The sequence below is a fragment of the Sphaerodactylus townsendi genome, linkage group LG15 (assembly GCF_021028975.2).
Source record: "Sphaerodactylus townsendi isolate TG3544 linkage group LG15, MPM_Stown_v2.3, whole genome shotgun sequence".
Classification (NCBI taxonomy): domain Eukaryota; kingdom Metazoa; phylum Chordata; class Lepidosauria; order Squamata; family Sphaerodactylidae; genus Sphaerodactylus; species Sphaerodactylus townsendi.
This window is the reverse complement of record NC_059439.1, coordinates 5,393,728-5,406,308: the sequence shown is the minus strand read 5'-3', so window position 1 is coordinate 5,406,308 and position 12,581 is coordinate 5,393,728. Positions and strand designations below refer to the sequence as shown.

Below are 12,581 nucleotides of genomic sequence, written 5' to 3'. Positions count from 1 at the left end.
AGATCCGAGGCTGTCCTCAGACGGTCACATGAGTCCCTGGCCTTGGCCATGAAGGCTATTGCACCAGCTTCCACCATATCCAGAGCCATTCTGGTGTGGCTAGGTCGTATCATGGAACTACTACCTCCCGAGGCCAGGAGAGTTAGAGATGGCTTGGAAAGGGTAAGAATTGCCGCCTCCTTTATCATGGATGCGACCCTGGACGCCTTGGTCCTTTCTGCCTGCTCGATGGCCTCCAAAGTAGTGGCCAGACGCAATGCTTGGCTCCGCACCTGGCAAACCGATAACCAATCCAAATCCATTGTGGCCTCTTATTCCTTCCAGGGGGGCAGATTATTCAGAAAGGAACTTGATGACATCCTGGTAGAATCCAAGGATCACAAGAAGACCATGCCCAAATCAGTCCATCCCAACAGAACCCCCTCTTGGCCCAAATCCACCTACCGGCCTAACAAATTTTTCCAACGACCCAATAGGGACAGTAGAACCTCAAGCTGGCAGAACAAGGGATCCTTCTGCAGAAAGACTGGGTTCAGATCCCAGAACAAATTTGACAAGACCCCCAGACCGGACCCCAACCCTAGATCCTGACTCAGACGAACTTCCAGTGGGAGCTCGCCTTCTCAGCTTTCGAGATCAGTGGAGGGGAGACCACATCGATACTTGGCCTCAGGAGGTGGTTTCTCTGGGCTACACCATAGAGTTCCACCAACTTCCACCAGAAAATTAAGGGAAACAGGGAGCTAGGAAAATTGGCTTTCTTAAATTCCTAAAAGCCTACAATATCCCGGAGGGGACCATCTCGAGAAGAATTTTCCAGAATTTGGTAAGTGCTGTATCTCTGTGTGATTTTAGGGATATCTCTGATGTGTTTCAAGGCAGCTCCACAGAAGGATTATCATGACTGCATTGCTGTGCCCTTTCCCTTAAGATTTCTGTGTGAGATTTCAGAGCTGCAATCAACGAGGATTAAAGTGGGCAATATTTTCCATGTACTTTTAGTTCTTTAAAACATCTCCTTTAGTAGACAAATCTATGGATCCTTTCAATGTTTCATCAAATTAATCTGTTAGCTGTTAATTAATCTGTCATTTGTAGTTTCTTGCTTACCCTTCCTATGTAGGTGACGGCACTACTTCAGAAAGGTACTGTTTATTAAATGTTCCTCCACATTAAAGTTCCTTGAAAGTAAAAAATAAACATGCTAGGACGAGAAGCTGTGGGCCTTCCCCTCTTTCTTCTGTATTGATTTCTACGTGTGTTCTTCTCATGGGGGAAGCTATTTAAAGCATTTCTATCCTGCAATATCTCCTCAGTCTCATGGCAGCTAGCAGCACAATGTCAAGTTGCAAGGACACCAAGCCAACCCATCCCAGAACCCATTTTGGAAGATGAAACGGGTATGCCATAGAAGAGATTCAGACTAGGTTCATCAGAGTGTCCAGATGTGGTGTTGATGGCTACTCTTCAAGAATTTTCAACACTGCCTAACATGCAGTAGCATTCTTTTGTTGCTTTAGTTCTAGAGTAGATGTGGGAGTTACGAGAATAAAATTTTGGAAGATCCCTTCCACTTGTTACTAGCTTTTCCAAGTTGGATTTATTTAAAATATCATTGCCTTAAGACTTCCAGAGTACGACAACTTAGAAGTGGAAACCCCCCCCCCCCCCCACAAATGAGATCAGGATCTCAGCCAAGCTGCAAAAGTTTTTAGAGGTTTTCTCGAGGCATTGGCCATCAGACCCCACCATCCCTTTCCCTAAATTCTTTGGTAATATCTTGAAATCTGAGTTGGAAGAACCAGTTAAAAAAGCAACTGTGTCAGGAAGTTTTATTCCTTCCTGACAAATTATATGCATGGGTGCAGTGCAGCATCAAGTCGCAACTGACTTATGCGATCTCCTAAGATTGTTAAGGCAAGAGATGTTCAGAGGTGGCTTGCCTTTGCTTAGCAACCCTGGACTTCCTTGGCGGTCTCCCATGCAAATGATTACCAGGGGCCACCTTGATTTGCTTCTAAAACATAAAAGATGGGGGTTGCCTCGGCCATCCATTTCAGGACAGTAGAAATTAAGGAAACCCTTTTTAAGGCCTTGTGGTAGGTGCCCTAATGTCAGCACTCAGATCCAGAATGGTAGTCTTCAAAGAGGGATAGAAATCCCTCCCTGCTTATACACCCAATACAAGAATGTTGCTACCCTGAACAGAATCTACAAAGCTATCTCGCTAGACAGAGCTCCCTTTTCCTCTCAAGAGCTTCCCTTTCAGACCAAACTCTGATGGCAAGTCGGGTTATGCAATAAAGAAACAAAAAATATTTATCCAAATATCAAGGAGCAGAAAACTATTGATGTTCCTGGGTTTTTTGGGGAGTGGGGGGGGTACCAAGTACTGGTTTGGTCTTCAGATCCAGGCTTTGGGGGTGTGGTGCGGGATTCCAATATTATTTGGCTCCATTATTCTGTATGGGGGATCTTTCCAGAGGACTGCAACCAAATAGGACCACAGTTTGCCAGCCCAACAAATGTAAAATCAGAGATTTCAGCTATGAGAATCCACCACTAAAAAGGAACTCTGATTCAATGCTGCAAAACCCATTTATTGGTAACCTGAAAAATAGTTGCTACCATCCAAAGACTTAGATATATCCAGAAAACACGGATACAGAGTGCGACATCTAAGGCTGGATTTATTTGAATATGCATCCCTAATGGCAGGCAAGCAGAAAAACTCATTTACACAATTCCCCACAAGTAAGTCTGATCAAATTAGGAACGCCTTTGGAAAATACTTTCTCCCAGTAGATGTGTTTTCCCTCGGTTTGTTGCTGGTTTGTTGCATTCTCCCATTTTTCAGTTCTTAGGGAGTGGAAATCATATAATTCATTGATTTTGTGAAGCAACCGTTTTTGAGTTAGTTTTTTCCCCCTGTAGTTGAACACGAATTCCAGAAGTCAGAGGGAGATTTTTTTTCTTCCTTTCCTGGTTTGCCTTCTGACTGAACTGGCACTAACCATTTCCTGCTTGTTCTCATGCATTCTGAATGGAAAGGAGCTTTATGAAAAATGGAAATTTCCATTCTTCCATCTCAGGAATCTTCTGCCTCCCCACCTCTTTCTGCTGCATGTGGCAGATCCAGCCTTAGATGTCGCACTCTGAGGAAACATGGCTACAACAGAAATGGTGCAGAAAAGCTCATCTGTAATTGGATATTATGAATAAGAATTTTTCCTTTCATTTTTTTTGTTCTGTAATTCCCAGATAATTTGGTGAGCAGCTAGAGACAATAATCCTATGGCTGCCGGAATTTGTATCCTGACTGTTTCTTTTTTTTGGTTCATTTCTGTTTCACTCCTCACATTTACCCTGATTGTTTGCTCAGCAATGTTTGTATCCCAAGCCTTTTCTAAATTTTAATATTGAAAATTGGACTGAGTCCATGAATTGATATTTTTAAAATGACAGCAGGGCCCTTATATAGTGGAGATGTTCTAACAATAGTAGTGTATGTATTCTACATAGACACCACCCTGGGTTTAATCTCTGGTGTCTCTAAAAGGAATGGAGGATAGTGTTTGGCTAGCATTGATGACCCAGGGACTCTGGAGATATGAGTTCAGGATAACATTTGTTGTGGAAAACTATATGTCTGTCAGATTACAAGACAGTCCAGTATTTTTATAAATAGAAAAAGAATGTTCATGGAATAATTGAAAAGTAATTTATTAGGCACTAATTTTGGGAATAATAGTGATGCTTTGAAAAAAATTGGTTACAAATAAATGTACACTAGAAGCTGCTAAATGCCATGACTTCATTGTTTTTATGAGACATAGAATAAATGCTGCCATTCAGTTCAGGTCATTAAAGCTTCTATCTTATTGTTTTGATCCTCCTTCTTGATGAATCTGCTGGCCAAAGTCTGCATTTGCCTGGTTGTACTTAGGGCTTGAAATTTTCATTGTTCTGTTGAGGGTAATTTAAAACAGTCATCAAAGTCCTGAAGTTTTTCCCCCCAGATGGTAACATAATATTTCAAACCTGGTATCTTGCGGGGGTGGGTGCGCAATAGTGGTGGGGCTGCTCTAGGGTTCAGTAGAATTCTCTTGTTCTTTGTTTTCTTTTGATCCCCTTTGCATTTTGTAAACTTTTCATTAAACATTGGGCATACTTGGTATCACACAAATAACTGTAGACCCCAAAATTTGGTGTATAAAGTTTTTTTTTTCCAGAAAGGCAGCTCTCTATTTCCTCTTTTCTTTAATAGATTTCTTTATTTTTGTGTGTGAATCTTGAGGTGGTATGTTTTCTCTTACGGAAAAATTTGATAGGCAGTCCTCCACCAGCTTTGATTAATTTGACTGGACAGGAAACAAACCAGTACTACTGATAGCACTGACTCTGTACCTTGCTGAGTCATTGGAGAAAAGGGCATCTTGATTGCAACACAGGTTGAAGTATGCATAACTTTCTTCTATAAAACAAAGGGCTGTTTTGGCTGGAGGCAAACTAACTTGGGTTGATGTTCTAGCTTAAACTGTGCCCAGTCAGGTTTAATGTGCCACTACCTTGCTTCTGGGCAAGTCTTTTTTGCCTCTAGTTTGCAGTTTATCTTTCAATCCACCTTTCTATTTAGAACTAGCGGGGCCTGGCCATGCGTTGCTGTGGCAATTGTCCTTCTCATCACAGTCCGCAACCCACATAGATGTCCATGCAGGTCCAATGATCCGCAGCATAGCCTTTTGGGGTGATCAAATGGAATCCCTCTTTCCCTTTTCAATTCACATTGTTATATGGTGGTGTCTTGTGTTACCTAACTCGTATTACCTAACAGTATTACCTATTTACTGTTTTCACTGCTCATCTCTGCCCATCTGCACGGACCTTCTAAGCCCCCATACCAAGCCCTCAGGCCACAGACAGACATGCTGAGCGAACATTCTAAGGGTGACAGTTAAACACAGCCACCAGCTTCATGGCCTGGTGTGCCAGGAAAAAGACGTTTTACCTGGCTCAGGTATGGACTTTTGGCGATTTGAAGGTCCGATTACCTGCCCAGAACAGGGAGGGACATCTTATGAAAATTTGGGGGCGATCCGTCCAGCTGTTAAAGCATTAGGGTGTGACCAACAAAGTCACTGTTAGCTTTTTATAGATATAGATAAGGTCTTCGGTATTTGGTGAATACAGTGGATAGTCCTAGTGCAGTGATTTATGGACTGCGGCAGACCTTTGAGCATGAACTCATTAATTAGCACTGTATTAAATGTTCTTAATCAAATGTTTTGAGAGATAGAGGGGGAGAGGCTACAAGGCCTTCCAAGCTATTCTCTGAAAACTCCTTAAATCGTTTATTGGAACCTAGTAACTGTTCCTCTCAAAATTTCCTTATGGTGCCATCTTTGTTGTTTGTTTTTTTCAAAATGCAACTCTTGCAGGCTGTGATTTTAGCCAGTTGGAGATCACATAGGCAGTTACATATTACTGTGCAGCCGGTCAGACTTGATTACATTATCTTAGCAGACAAAGGATGAAAGGATTGTTCCTGTAGTATATGTCTGGAAAGAACGTGTATTCTGCATTTTTGTTCAAGTCTTTTGCAGTTTAAGGGGGTCATTGCCATTTGAACAAGAGTCTAAAAGACAAATTGTTTTATACAAATCTTAACAGGAAACAATGATCACACTCTCTGTTGTAGGGTCAGCCAAAATGATAAATTAAAGTTATATGGGAATATTTGTAGGAATAAACTGGGTAATGAAACTCTGAAATACTAAGGGGATTTGTCTTGCTTTCTAAATAAGTGCAGCACGTGCATCTTGAGTTCATTGTCTTAGTTATAAAAGCAGAGGGTTCAATGATGTGATACATTGATTTTTTTCAGGTTTTTAAATTAATGTTCTGTTATTGATGGTGTGAATGACTTTATGGTGGAGGGACTATTTCTCTTGCAGCAGAGACACAAGAAGTCTGTGTAGAAATGTGAGTGGCTCTGAGATGGGAGCTATGTGTTCCTGTCATTTTTACAGAATCCTTTCTCGTTTTCCAGGAGGCGGCGGTCAGAATGGCGATGGGCAGCAGACAGAGCAGCCATTGTGAGTCGCTGGAACTGGCTTCAGGCGCATGTCTCAGATCTGGAGTACCGAATCCGGCAGCAAACAGATATTTACAAGCAGATTCGAGCGAACAAGGTAAGGAAATAGAGAGTTGACTGTCTTCCAACCATTGCTGCTCCAGATGCCTTCACCAACTACCTTCTCCTATATCACAAGGAGCAGGCAGACATGTAAATCATGGTCAGGTCAGGGTGATTATTATTATGCTTGTTTGATATCACAGTTCTTTAGCTGGTTGTGGCCTATCATTACAATTTGAGCCTCTCCCATAGGCCTAGGAAGTTGTAATGTATTAGTGTAATATTCGTGCAGATTCCAGCAGGGCTGCCTTCTGAATCTGACAAATGTTTTCAGAATGGCGCCCAGGGTGCTGATTACTGCTGGGATCTGCTGGGATCTCAGCTGGATTATGTCATAGTCGCTGAAGCTCAATTTTTAAATCATGGTATTTAGTGAACTTCTCAGTTTCTTTTTCAACAACCCTACTGTCACCAGGTACTGCTGTCGACCATGGTCACTTTCTTGTCCTCAATCACTATGATGTCTGGTGTATTATGTGCCAACACGTTGTCTGTTTCGATCGTGACCTTCTCAGTTTCCATGACTTTCTCTGGACAGGGTTCCCACCAGTTTTAGTGGTCTTAATGTTGTAATTCTTGCATATATTCCAGAGGATCATCTTGGCCACTGAGTTGTTCCTCTGTTTGTACTCAGTCTGGGTTTTTGCAGCAGCTTGAGTACATGATCTACAGGTTTGTTGGCTTCCTTGCACAGTCGTCACTTTGCACCATCTGAGGATTTTTGTATTCTTGATTTTATTTGTCTTATTGGCCTGCTTTTGAGTGGCTAAAATTAGGGATTCAGTTTCCATTTTCAGAGTTCCAGTTATTAAAACCACTGCCAGGTCTGTTTGTTGTCCACCTTGTCCTTGATCTTCTCCAGAAATTTGCCATGCAATGCTTTGTTGTGCCAACTTTCAGTCCTCATTTTAATCACATTTTCAGTCATCAGGTGCTGACTTTGGTCTGAGACTCCTCCTGTGCACTTGACGGAGTCTCTACCTTGTCCAGCAGGTCTTCCTATGGCATCCTAAGGGTGAGGCCAGCTTTCTCCATGTTTTCTTCATCCAAGGAGGCATTGACAGATAGATGCAAAACAGCAGTTTTGATTTTGAGCCTTTTAAATCTTAAGGATTTAGGGGGCTGTTTTTTGCCTTTAACATGCATAGACCTACTTACACTATTGATTCCCAAATGGAGCACTTTGTGTCCTCCAAGGCACTTTGTCTTAGGTCTCTGTAATTTCTTGTAGGCCGAGCTCCCGCTCCTGTTTCACATATTTCTTCTCACACACTAGTTAATATTGTGCCATCCAATTTATTTCTCTGTGCCTTTGCAGACCTGCTTTGAAACTGTTCTGTGAGGTCTAGTAAGTTTTGCTTTTGAGTAGACATGCAGGTAATTGAGCTGCAAGAGCTATAAGGAACATTAAGACTTGCAATGAAAATAAAGTTTATAATGTTTTCTTTACCATCAGGAAACTAAGATGCTATATGAAGCCCTCTCTCCCTTCTACATGACTATGTTTATTTGTCCCTTGCTGTTTTCTGTCTTCTCTTTTTTCTTGTTGAATTTGTGGAGGAAAATTGATTAGGCAAGACTCAGTTCCAGTCGCGTTCATCAACAATAATTCAAGTAAATGGGAATCTGTGGTGAGAAGGATGCTGTCCTTGGCCGCTAGTGAAATAATGAACAAAGCAACTGTGAAAAGGGAGAAGAGCAGGTCTAGGAGAGCCATTTGTGGAGGCAGAAGAGGGAAGAATGACTTGGTATTAATGCTGAATTGGTAAATCTTGAGATAACAAGGGAAGGTTTTGAGAAGTGTTTCCAAAGAATTTGACAACTTGCTGGATAGGGGGTGAAAGAGGCTGTTACAGACATGAGATTGGTGTAGATGCATGCCCTGGAGTTTGTCCATGCTTCATATATATAACCCACATTTAGCCTGTATAATATGATTGAAAGCATAGCACTCTGTAGATAAACTATACTTGCATATGTGGGGTGGAAGTTTTTCAGTGGAAAAAGCATCAGGAAACATTTTACCCCACATCTCTGTTCACATCTAATACAGTGATTGGTTGTGGGCATAACCTACCCCACAGGATTGCTGTGAGGATATGTGAGCTAAGAGAGCTGAAATGCTGGTACATCTCAGTTTTTCCAAAGGAGTCTGGTAGTGCTGGATCCTGTTTCTTAGAGTAGATGCTGGTATATGTGCATATCTCAAGTTGCCTTATTTCGGACAGACCATGAGTTTAGATCTAGCCAACTTTTTGGTAAATATCATCCAGTTCCCCTCCTTCAGCCCCAGTCCCACATGGCTTCTCCTGGAGGCAGAGGATAACTTGCTGGGTGTTTCTCGCCTTTGCTCAGGGAGGCAGGAAAAAGAATTCATCACTTCCTGTAGATGCTCTGGACTCCATTTTGCCAGTATTTTTCCTGCCTCTACAGGGAGTGCACAGATCTTTGACTCCTCCAGCAGTTCTATCTGTTTTTCCTATTCTAACGTTATTTGTCTCCTTCCTACCTCACTTCCCCATCTTCCCTGTCTTTCTATAAGAATAGGGTAGACCTGTGGTGGCGAACCTATGGCACTCCAGATGTCCATGGACTACAATTCCCATCAGCCAATTGGCCATGCTGGCAGGGGCTGATGCGAATTGTAGTCCATGAACATGTTGAGCACTATAGGTTCGCCACCACTGGGATAGACTTTAGTTTCTGGAAGGCTTATCTTTACTTACAGCCTTCCTGCCAAAAGTGATCAGAAGGGACACTTTTTTTCACTAGCAATAAAGGCGATCAGTTCTGGTCCCATCAGTCCATCTAGCACTATTATCTAGTTTCCAGTCTAGTGCAATATTCCCCTTACTGAGGTCCTTTAACAAGAGAAATCGTGGACTGATCCTGGGACCTCCCTGCAGAGTGTGAGGTCTACCTCTTCCTTTGATGCAAGAGAGTGGCAGAGGTGCATCAGTGAAAGTGTGCTTGTTGGAAACTGGATGGAGAAGCAGCAGGCAGAGCCTGGCTACAGTCAAAAAGCTGTTTTAGCAATGTTGGAAGGAGATGCCGTTCTTTCCAAGTCTCTGAAAACAGAACGTGCTTCCTCTTGAGACTCATCATCCCATAGAATAGAAAGTTCTGTGTTTGAGAGAACAAGTTGGAATGTTTTGCATTATATTGTTAGATATTACAAGGAACTGACAGAACCTTACCAATGCTTTCCCAAAGACTTATTGTGAGTGTCCCACCTTCACCTTTGAGCGGTGGTTTCTTTGAAAGCGTAGGCAAGCAAAGGAAGTGCCTGAAATTTTTGGAATGCTTTAAATGCAAATGAACAAGCAAATATTGAACATAGACTACACAGGCACATCGGTACAGGTTTATGACTACAATGCTGAAAATGGAGAAGCAAGAATAACAGAAGGGATCTGCTATGGTTGATTAAACATGAAGAATGGCCTTATACATCTTATAACACATATAGACCTTCTGCCCAAAAAAACCCAGGAAAAAACCACAATTTTCTAGCTTGCTGCTATTGATTTAATGTCAGGGTGGGGAAAATAAGTAGTCGACTACCATAATATTTGTGACTGGAGCAAACAATGCCATCTGAAAAGATGGGAAATAATTTTTTTTTTTAGTTTGAAGGAGCCCTGGTTGGAAAAAGAAACCAAGTCTTGAGTTCTGTGTCTTTCAGATTGAAAGTGAAACGTGTCTCGGTGTTCTCAGATAACCAACCCTCCTCCTTTTGTACAGTTATAGTGATTTGGGAGGAGATACAAAATAGCATAGGTTACCTTTTTAAACTTTTACCACATTTTACTGAATAGGGCAGCCCCAGTATAAATGTAGCTGTGTCCTTCACATTCAAAACAGCCTTTTGCACTAGCAGAAAAACTGGTAGGATACAGCCTGGTTCATTTTGTTCAGTGTTGTATTGGCTAAAATAGAATGCTTTTCTGTATTTTAGTCTGCCTAGACAAATGCCTGTCCTACATAAACTACTCAATACAGAAGTATCCTACATCCTTTTGGTTTCTGTAGCATTCAAAAAAACAAAACCCAGCCCTATAAAACACATGATCAAGGAGATGGGCTGTGGAGACCCCAGTCATCTCTTTGTCATAGAACCATTAGTTTGAAAAATCCACTTGTCCTGTTCACTGGAGGCTTAAAATGTGATCCGTGACTGTTTCTGTGATAGAAAGTAAGCATTTTTGCACAATTGGGGTGGAATGTGGGAGAGCCACTCCAAAAAAAGAAAACTCAGGATAGATTGTGACTTAGGATGTGTTCTGGCCCCTTTTTTGTTCAATCTGTTTCCTAACGACCTTGCTCCTACCTTGAGAACAATTGACTCACAGTGCCCTACTTTAGGGAATGTGCCGCTACCAATACTGCTTTATGCCGATGATGCGCTCCTACTATCTTGCACTAAGGATGGCCTATCCTGCCTCCTTTCCAAATGCAGTGAATATTGTGTTAACAATCTGTTGTCAAATAACTTTCTCAAATCCAAGATCTTGGTCTTTAAGATCTCCAATTGGTACTTAGATAGCGACACCATTGAACAGGTCAAGTTCTATAAATACCTGGGCATTCATTTCCACCATAATGCTAGATGGAACAAGCATAGGGAAACTGTTGTTAAGGGCTGTCAAATTACCTCTGCCGCCATTGAAAAAAATTTCTCTAAGGGCGGCAGGTTTATTCCAGCTGCCCTAAAGCCAAGATCTCCCAACAGCTTCTCTATGGGGTTCCCCTCTGGATTGAAGCCTAGCATACTCCCTGAAGTGAATACAATCCAAATACAATCCAAAACAAGATTTTCAGGGTTCCTCATTGTGTACCGTATGCTGCCCTCTACCTTGAGGCAGGACAACACCTCCTGGAAACAAGGGAATGGTGGATTACCCTTAAATTCTGGATCCGGTTATGTTTCCTCAATGATTCCAATAGCGTCATCCATTGCGCCCTTCCCGAACTTCAGTTGTCTGCCTGGTGGGACCACATCAAGCTTAAGATCTCCTCTCTGGGCTTCACTTGGGACTAGCTCTTTATGCTTCCTTCTAGTGAGATACGCTACTGTATTAAGGAGCGGTTATTTGACCAGGAACATCAATTTCTAGTTAGCAAAGCAAGGAGCTTGTTTTCCCCTCTTCATTTTGATATTATGCCCAGGAAATGCAAGACAGCTGCATACTTAAACATTTTGCTCAACTCAAAGTTGAGGTGGCTATTCACCAGAGCGAGAACTGACAGAGTCCCTCTTACCTTTTCCTCGAAGAGGTTTACAACATCCTTACAGCAGAAGTGTGTGTGTGTGTGTATGTTGTTCAACCCCTGAGGAGTCATTGGAGCACATTCTATTAGTCTGCCCAAAATTTACAGATCTCAGACCTAGTTTGTTTTTTGAGGCCCCAATACCGGTTTATCCGTGCTCCCCTAATTCTGATTTGAACTACCTCCTGAACAATGAGGATCCCAAGCTATTGGAAACGGTGGCTACATTTCTGCTCAGTATCGCGAAATAATCCTCTGAGTCTCTTCTTGTACTTCCGTGATGTTTGTACTCTCGGAAATTATAAGTGGTTGTTACTTTGTCATTTTGTACTCGGATCATACTGTTACATAGTTTTATCTGTATTTTATTCTGATTCCTAATAAAGGTCTCTGAAACTGATAGATTGTGACTGGTAACAATTCTATTCCAGTTTTCCTGGCTTTATCAAACAGACAGAAGAACTGGAATCCAACTGGGAACAAACACAGGAAATTTAGCTTTGGTGAAATGTTCACTGTGTGAGTGTGTTAGCTAGCTGGTTGCAAATCAGTTGTGAACTGAGCTCAGAACAGGAAGAGAACAGATGGAAACATTTGCCAAATGAGAGTTTTGATCTATTAAGATCTCTTTTGCATTTGAAAATATGGCCCCAGATATTCTCTTGCAATATCTACTGAAAGATCACCCGTTTAAATTGATTGACCTCTTTTTTTCTAAAATATAACTCTTCTATTGAGTTAAGGGGGAGAGTGAATAATGGAATTGTGTAGAATTTGTTATCATTGTGAGGAATTTATTATCTACAGTATCTCTTGACTGTAATTTTGCTAGAAAGAGAACCTGCCGTTTTTTTCCCTTGTCCCACAGTTTGTGTGGTGAAAACATTGGATGGTTAGAGAAACTTGGGCATTTCATATTCTTCTCGCTGTGAAGAGGAGGGCATCATAATCTTGGTGATTCTCACTGGCTGTTCAAGGAGGCAGGACTAATTTGTCATTTCCTGTCTCCTAATGAGAGAGGAATTTAGTGTGTTTTAGACTGTGCAGACCATATTGAGAATTTTGAAATTCTGACCGATTCGCTATCACACGATGCATCCTTCTCTGGAAGTCA

General features: G+C 41.8%; 1 protein-coding gene across 4 annotated transcripts in view; it reads left to right on the top strand.

Moving 5' to 3' along the window:
• KANSL1 (KAT8 regulatory NSL complex subunit 1) overlaps window positions 1-12,581 on the top strand; it is a 181,638-nt gene that overhangs the window by 117,002 nt on the left and 52,055 nt on the right. For all 4 annotated transcript variants that reach the window (XM_048516897.1, XM_048516896.1, XM_048516899.1 and 1 more), the window contains one exon: window positions 6,050-6,191. In XM_048516897.1, the coding sequence (XP_048372854.1) occupies window positions 6,050-6,191 (142 nt within the window). The remainder of the gene's footprint in view (window positions 1-6,049; window positions 6,192-12,581) is intronic.